The sequence below is a fragment of the Caretta caretta genome, chromosome 1 (genome assembly GCF_965140235.1).
Source record: "Caretta caretta isolate rCarCar2 chromosome 1, rCarCar1.hap1, whole genome shotgun sequence".
NCBI lineage: Eukaryota > Metazoa > Chordata > Testudines > Cheloniidae > Caretta > Caretta caretta.
Genome location: NC_134206.1, coordinates 217426184 through 217434249, shown reverse-complemented (window position 1 = coordinate 217434249; position 8066 = coordinate 217426184). Strand labels below are relative to the sequence as shown.

The 8066-nt window shown below is 47.0% G+C and overlaps 1 protein-coding gene across 1 annotated transcript; it reads right to left on the bottom strand.

Annotated features, from left to right (window-relative positions):
* Positions 1–860: 860 nt before the first annotated feature.
* Positions 861–6858, bottom strand: LOC125633578 (antigen WC1.1-like). The gene is made up of 6 exons (XM_075120373.1): positions 6800–6858; positions 6410–6724; positions 5816–5953; positions 3489–3578; positions 2513–2650; positions 861–1290 (listed from the first exon to the last, which is right to left on the bottom strand). The coding sequence occupies exons 2-6, from the start codon at positions 6618–6620 to the stop codon at positions 1271–1273; spliced, it is 597 nt and encodes a 198-aa protein (XP_074976474.1). The 5' UTR covers positions 6621–6724; positions 6800–6858; the 3' UTR covers positions 861–1270.
* Positions 6859–8066: the final 1208 nt, after the last annotated feature.

Genomic DNA, 8066 nt, shown 5'->3' with positions numbered 1-8066 from the left:
CAGTCATGTCTTTTTAATTTTTCTCTTTTCGAAAGTAAATTGCTGTATTTCTGTGTCTTCATATGACCCCGACCCTGTTGAATGCAGATGATTGGAAACTCCTTCTCTCATCATTTCTATTTCCATTCTATCCTTCTACAGATGAAGTGACCAAATTGCACGCAGGATTGGTGGTGAAGAAAAGAAAGATATTTCTGTGAAATAGTGATGTACTCTGTGGGTATTCTGGTATTGATTTCACTGAGGGTTCATCCAGAGAATACTTCTGGCTTCTCCACTAGTTAGTACTCAGCTCAGCATTGACTTTAAACTGTATTAGTAGATTGTCATGGAAATAAATATTCCACTGTGTGAAAACGATCGGTTTTACTGGGGTTTCTAGTAACAACTCAGTGACTTGTAACTTGTTTTAGCCTTATTGCTTCAGTGGAAACCCAGATTCTTATTAACCCTCCTCTTGTCATTATTTTCTTTTCAATTTATTTTTTGTCCTAGCAGAAATATTCATCCTCTGTATTTATCGCTAATCGGGAATTCTTTTTGCCATTTCCTTCCGTTCAGGTGTGAATTACCCAGAGAGAATTTCCCATTTATCTCCTTGGATTCAGGGAAAGTTTCAGATCTGAATTAGGTTTAGTAACAACTATGTTGCTCATCTCAGAATGTTCTCTTGCTTGTGTCTCACTTTTACCACATGCCTGATAGAACATTCAGTGAAAACTCACCTCCCATCAAACAGCTGGCCATACCCAGAGGTGGCCCACCCTTGTCTCCTGGTTTGTTGTATCTCAGCCTCTCCCTGTGATGAACCCTGGAAACTGCACAATTCATCTGGCAAGAAACACTTCCACAACAGGGAAGACTTTCAGAAAGGATTTAATATGCAAAAAGGCACAAATTCAAGATGAAGAAATTACAGGCATAAAAACGCAGGGAACTTCCACCCCCTTAAACAATGGAAAATTATACAAAGAAAGTTTATGAATCTTTTCCCTCTCACACTTGTATTTCTTGCAACTTCACACAAATCTTATAAAAACACATGCTTTGTCTATCAAACTGGAAGGGACTGTCTCTGGACCATCAGAACAGAGGGAGCATTTCTAAGAGAAAGAGGCGAAGCGTTTACATCAGCGCAAGGTTATTTTGTCCAATCACATTGTTCTGATATTGATCCCCCAGAGTCACAATGTCCCACATCATCATAACCAGTGTCTCCCAGAGGCAGGAACAGGGTTTCCTTCTCCATCCCAGATACACCTTCACTCCTTCACGAGTGCAGACTCCCACCTGAAAATACCAAGGGAGACACATACAGTCAGTGGATCCACTCTATGGTGATGGGCAGCAGCAGAGCAAGGCGGCGTTTACAGCAGTGGTTCTCAAACTTATTTGATCACCCTCCTTCTTTGTGTCCATTGCAGTTGATGCCTCCCACCCCCACCACACAAGTACATCTACCGATTTACAAAAATCAACGTGCAACTCTCACTAAATATGAACAGCAGTCGGGCATTGAGTCACAAAGAGCCATCTAAGTACATAGCTCCCTGGCCGTCAAGCTCTGAAGGCAGGACTACCGCCAGCAGCAGCGGAGAAGTAAGAGTGGCAACACCATACGCTGCCATCCTTACTTCTGCGCTGCTGCTGGTGGCGGCGCTGCCTTCGAAGCTGGGCACCTGGAAAGGAGCCGCTGCTCTCTGCCCTGGCTTCTCATGCTGCCCCAGAATATATTCCATGCTCCACGGTTTGAGAACCTTTGCTCTACGGTGTGGGTTAGGAATTGTTCCCCCTTCAGTCTTCTGGCTTGGTCTAGAACAAGTTCTAATCCATCATCTCGATACATAGTCTAGAAATTAAAACCTTTGGTTTCCAGACCAGCTAACACTGCCCAGTGCCAGCTATAGCTACCTGTACATTGGTGAAAAAAATCCCAAGCACTTACCAGCCAGGAGCACTTACTTAAGGACATCAGAACTGTCACTCTTCCCCAACAATGAAGATAAGCATCCAGTACTAAGCAACGCACTTTTCATCACCACTGCACCTCCTCTGCTCGTGGCACAACAGGGAGGGGAGTGGAAATTTAGGCCAAGGATAATGGGCTAAGCCCGACTTTTACAGGAAGTGTCATGGGCTCTTTAGCATTTGTGCAGCAGTAACATGACTTTGGTTTATAAGATTCTGCCCAAAAGATACACGTTCAGTAAATAGGTAGGAATCCAGTACATCAAGAGTAGGGCAGCCACCCAAGGATTTGAACCTAGAGCTTGAGGGAATTCGAGCTATCTTGCTGGTTTGACCAGGAAGTACCACCCAGGACAGATCCTACTTTTCCTCTCTCTATTTCAGGCACTGAAGCCTCTTCCTTGAGGGAATGGAGAGATGAGAGAAGGAGAGTTTTTCTCACAGGCGTTGGGTTGGCCAGGGCTGTTCCCTTGCTGTGTACCCCACATTTCCAGCTACCCGACTCTGCAGAGACACTGTGAAGTGCAAACAATTCTCCACTCACCTGTCTGTGCATCCCTGTCACTTGCCCCAGTGCCTTTTTCATCATTCTGCCCCAAGCCAGGGCCACCTTCAGGGACAGACACTTCTCTGGCATCATCGTAAACAGCTCCTGGGACATCTCCAGGCAGGGCAGGGGCATCTGATGTGAAGATGTGAAGTAATTAAGAGAATATTCACAGTGAAGACAGAAAAAAACTACAAGCTGCAGATGCACCAGCCTCACTGGTCCCTGGGGATCTCTCAGCGCTTAACTTCCACCTTCAGGGCATTAAGAGAAGCCCTCCTCTGAAACCCTCAGACTGGGGTATTTCACATATCACATTGATTTGATATATTTCAGTCGCTAATTGAGAGGATCCTAGAGCTCCCAGATTAAAAGTGTGGGGCGGGGGGAGGTCTAGAAAGGGGGGACTGGGATCTAGTCCAGAGGGGTTGCTCCACAAGGCATTTGGTTACAATAATGACAAACAGAAATGACTTGGAATTGCCCAGAGCTTGTCCCCGGCTTCCTAAACTTGACATTACTTTAAAAATGACTTTTCAGTGCATTCTCCTGATAAAGTTTACCCCATAAACTGACACCAGTGGGTGCTGAGCCAGCTAATAAGGTTGGGACATGGGTCCTTGGGTGTAAAATCTCTATGTCCCGCCCAGCCCAGCATGTCTGACACAGATGTATATAAGCTGGGGCAGTGACCTGAGCCAAGTACAGCGTGGGCAGCTCCTGAGCAAACTGCTCCTTCAGTCCCTGCTATGGGCCTTTATTATGCCTTAGGACATCACATACTTCCCTACCCCTGGGCCTCCACACAGCTCTTGTCATGCACCTGGTCAGCGCCCCCAGCGTTACGCCAATAGACAATACTGGTGGGTGAACTTCCTGGTTTTCTTAACAAACCACTATTGTCCCTGTTGGGAAATACAGTTAGTTTTTCGTCAGGGTGACGTTGCTTCCAGGAGGCGGATTCACTGCTCACCTCGGCTGTCTGGAGTCTGGGGGACGTTGTTAAAGGCAGGTTCCTCCACGTTATCATAATCCAGCTGAGACCCCCCTGGGGAAACTCCCTCTGGAACAGCAAACACCACACTCAGCCCATGGCACCAGCAGCGTCTCTTCAGTGCAGGTGGCCCTTCTAACTAGAGCTGTTTGTCATGGCACGTGAGAGGGGAAGTCTCAGGGGCCCATGGTGAGAGGGGCACAAGTCAGAGAACTACAGTAAAACAGGAGTCCCAGAAATAACAAGAGGCCAATCCTGTCCCTGCAGAATCCAACAGCAGCTCTTTCACGTGTTTCAGTGGGAGCAGGATCTGGGCTTGTGCTGAGATAACAGGTTGGAACACGGGCGCTGCCAGGCCAGAGCCGGCCTGTGTGAATCCAGCTGATCTCTGCAGACAGGTTTGAATTTTCCTGTGTCACTGAGGAGGGGGAACCATGCTCCATGCTTCAGAGGAAGAGGTCCCTTTTTGCCAATCTGACCTGGGGGAAAATTCCTTCCTGACCCCAAATCTTTTTTCACTAAGAGGGTGGTGAAACACTGGAATGCGTTACCTAGGGAGATGGTAGAATCTCCTTCCTTAGAGGTTTTTAAGGTCAGGCTTGACAAAGCCCTGGCTGGGATGATTTAACTGGGAATTGGTCCTGCTTCGAGCAGGGGGTTGGACTAGATGACCTTCTGGGGTCCCTTCCAACCCTTATATTCTATGATTCTATGATTCTATGACAATTGGTTTGACCCTGAACATGTGGAAAAGACACACCAGCCAGATATCTTCGAAAGAGGTTTCTCTGTATCACCTCAGAGGACTGGTCCAGCCCATCCAGTGTCACAGCTCCCTCTGTAGCTAAAGTCTGATGCTTCAGAGGAGGGCAAGAAACAAAACAAAGCAAAACAAAACACAAAGATGGGTCTTCCCAGAATTCCTTCCTGACCCCTGCAGGTCACTGGCTGAAGCCCTGAAGCAAGAGATCTAATTATAGTCATTGTCTTACTGCAAAGTTGTGACTGTTACATGTATGTTGATGGCAGTCCCATCCTCTATCTTCTTGCCAAGGAGCTGGTCGCTAATGTTTGTATAAAGTGTGTTATAGATGTAAAATCCCCGACAAGTGCCAGCTTTGAGTACAAGACAGTAAAATGCTCCTTTCCCACACTTTTCCTTCCTAAGATTGTCTTTTCTACTGGATCACTCTCTTCACAACTATTTACCACAGGTCTATTTTTATACACCTTTTTTCCTTGACAATATTTCCAATTTCTCTCGGTCCCTTTTCCATGATGTCTCTCCTCATGATATTCAGATCCCCTCCCTGTGGCAGATACTGCAGCTCCAGGCAGTATCTTTGGGAATCACTGTATTAAAGCTATGAATGGTTTATGTTCTACTGCATGTCGGAGGGTTAGCACAGCTCCTCCGGGAAGAAAAAACACTGAGTGTGTGTGTGTGTGTGGGTGGGTGGGTGGATGATTAAGGTGAATCACTGAGATTGTAAACAACTCCAGAAAGGTAAAAACCTTCAGGGTGGTTTATACAGACTGGTTCAAACTGGGTTACCAGAGACCAAGAGACAAAGGAGGACTTCTGATATGAAAGGCTGAGTTTAAAAAGCCTCAGGGCCTTCATTTTGATTCTGCAATGGGCAGGACCTTCTGTCCATGGGGATCCCAACACTGAATCGTTGGAGGGATGTTGGTCTACCAGGCTGCCCATGGGGAAGATGGGTGAATTCTGGTATGTTCAGCAAGTGTGGAGGAATTTTTATTGTTTTTAATGTTTTCTCTGTCACACTTTTAACCTAGGAATAAGGTGTAATCTGCTGAGAGAGAGCTGGGTGGTAACTTGTAACTGCTGGCAATGCCCTGCTCATAGCCCTTGGGGAGAAAGCACAGCATGGGGGCTGGCCTGTAGGCAGACTGGTTTGCTGGGGGTATCAGAGTGGAAGGCAGGGGGCTGAGCAGTCTTAAAACCCCCTGGCCGCAAGGAGATGGGACAGGGGGTTCCCACCCAGAGACAGATGATGGGAGGAGGCCTCAGTAGGCATTCCTGGAGTGGATCACTGGAGGGTGGGCGGGGGGATACAGATGCCGTTTCTCTGAAACTGTAAAGGTCCCTAGCCAGTATCATCTCCAGATTTCATGGCTGGGCTGTTCCACGGCCAGACAGTTAATGAAATAGTAAAAGAGAGAGGCGTTAACAGGCACCCTTGGCCACCCCACCCAGCCTGGTATCGCCCCTCACCCTGACCCCCTGCAGCCCCCCTGCTATTGCAGAGGCATTTCACACAGTGACACCAAGCAGGACCCACCTCTGAGCTGTGCCCTGGCACTTCGCACCTGCGCCCCCAGGATGATTAAGACCAGGCAGAGCAGGGCCCCCAGGATAATGCAGATGACCACGGGCACCGTGACTCTCCCACTGTCGGTCGGAGGGCGGCGCGGGGGAGCTGGATGGAAATGAACATGCGACAGGGAGAGATTAGCCTGTGAGAGTTGTGGGAGCCTATGAACCTGTAGCAAGGGGGAGGTGACTTGTTTGTTCCCGGGGGGATCCTCACCTCTGAGAGTCCCTGGTTGTCTCCAGCTGTCACCTCCACAAACTCCCTCACAGCAGCACTGGGCCTGTTTGTTAGTGATTTAGGGCCCAAGTCCCTTGTGCTCTGTGCAGCAATGAGGACTCTCATAACAAACCAGCACAGTGGGGCTTGTGATGGATGCAGGGGCTATGTCGGCTGATGCCTGAGCCAGTCTGACCCCACAAAGGTTCCACCCCTCAACATCCAGGATGCTCCGGCACACAGGAGATGGGAGGGCCTGGTCTGGGACCAAAGGGGATGGGTGGGCTAAACCATCCTTCTCTCTGAATATTACAGCATGTAGCAGAAACATCTCCTGTCACTCACCTGAGCAATTCACGGCAGCATCTTCCTTATGACCACAGTTGCTCTCACCCCAGGGCTTGGCAGGACAGTCCCAGAGAGATGACTCTGTCCCTCTGCAATTCAAAGTCTCCACCCAGATGGGACCAGTCCCTTCGCCGAATGCAGCCTTGTCCGGGGCAGACAGAGCAGATCCACAGCCCAGTTGTTTACACAATACATTAGCATCCGCCATGTCCCAGGAGTCATCACAAACTGTTCCCCACGAGCCACGGTACCAAACCTCCACTCTCCCCAAGCATCTGTCCTCTCCTCCCACGATGCGTAACTTCTCCTGGTCTAGAAATGCAGAAACCTCACATGTTACTGGGACAACTTAGGGACCAAGAGGGAGACAGTGAGAAGCAGACATACCTGTGCAGCTTGGAGAGTTCGGGCATTCGGCAAACAGGGTCTGAGTTGGTTTTGGTTTTTTTCCTATGGAGAGAAAAAGCTGAGGTGAATGCACTGGGTTGTGTGTGTGATGTGGGAGTAGAATTTATATGTATTTTAAACCCCTAATTTCAGCACTGTGTGAACTAGATGATCAAAATGGTCCCTTCTGACCTAAATGTCTATGAAAAAAAAAACTGAAATGTGAACTCTGGGTCATTTAATACCTAATTAATTTGCTATTCAGCTGTTACTCAGACACACAGGCCGACATGCACCCAGACTTGTGGGAGATTCCAGTTCTGACCCAAACTGCACAGCCTGGGTCCATCTCTGATAGTTCATCCCAAAAGGATTAATAACTACAGAGCTGCCTAATGTCGGTCTCTAGGGAGAGGCTTTTCTTGGCTCTCAGACTACCTTATCGCAGCGTCCAACACCGGTCTCTTTTAAAATTAATTGATTAACTTCCATGTTTGTTGTTAATCAGACAAATGCTTGTTCCTATAAAACATCATGAAAATATGTTTGTATCTTGTGTTGAGAATTTAAATCTGCCTACACTGAGATGTGAACAACAACAAAAGTTCTATCCTAACCTTTCAATTAATTAAACACATTGTGATCATGTGTGTGTGCACACGCGCATGCAGGTAGTTTCAGAATTACCAGTGCAAGAAATATGGGTCTCTTCTGCTCGGTTATCACATGACTTTGGATCCCAGGGCTCTGACGGGCACCCCTGAGCACCACCCTCCCTGTGCACTGAAGGAGGCAGGAGCTGGGGGTAGGTGAGAATAATAGAATATGTGCATGTATCATAATATATATGCAGAAGGGAGGGTGGGGGACTGAATTAACGTTACATAGATAACCTTAATTCTGGTATTTTCTAATTCTTGTGCCTTTGGCTTTGACTAAATGAACTAAATAATGCTGTTTATTTTTTTTATTTATTTTTATAAAAGCTAAATATTAGAACGGGTCAACAACTCAAAATTTTTCCTGTGATGTTTTTTGAATGCAGTATTTCAATTTTTAAACAGATCTGAGATACTGGGATGTGGAAATGGAATGAAATTTTTTTTTAGACTCTCACTAATATATCGATTCTTTCCAACTTTTGGAAAATGAAACATTCAATTTTCCTTTCCAGATTTTGGATGTACAGGTTTGCCACTTCCTCCCCCTTCCTATATTTTCACACAATCAGAATATTAGGATTGGAAGAGACCTGAGGAGGTCATCT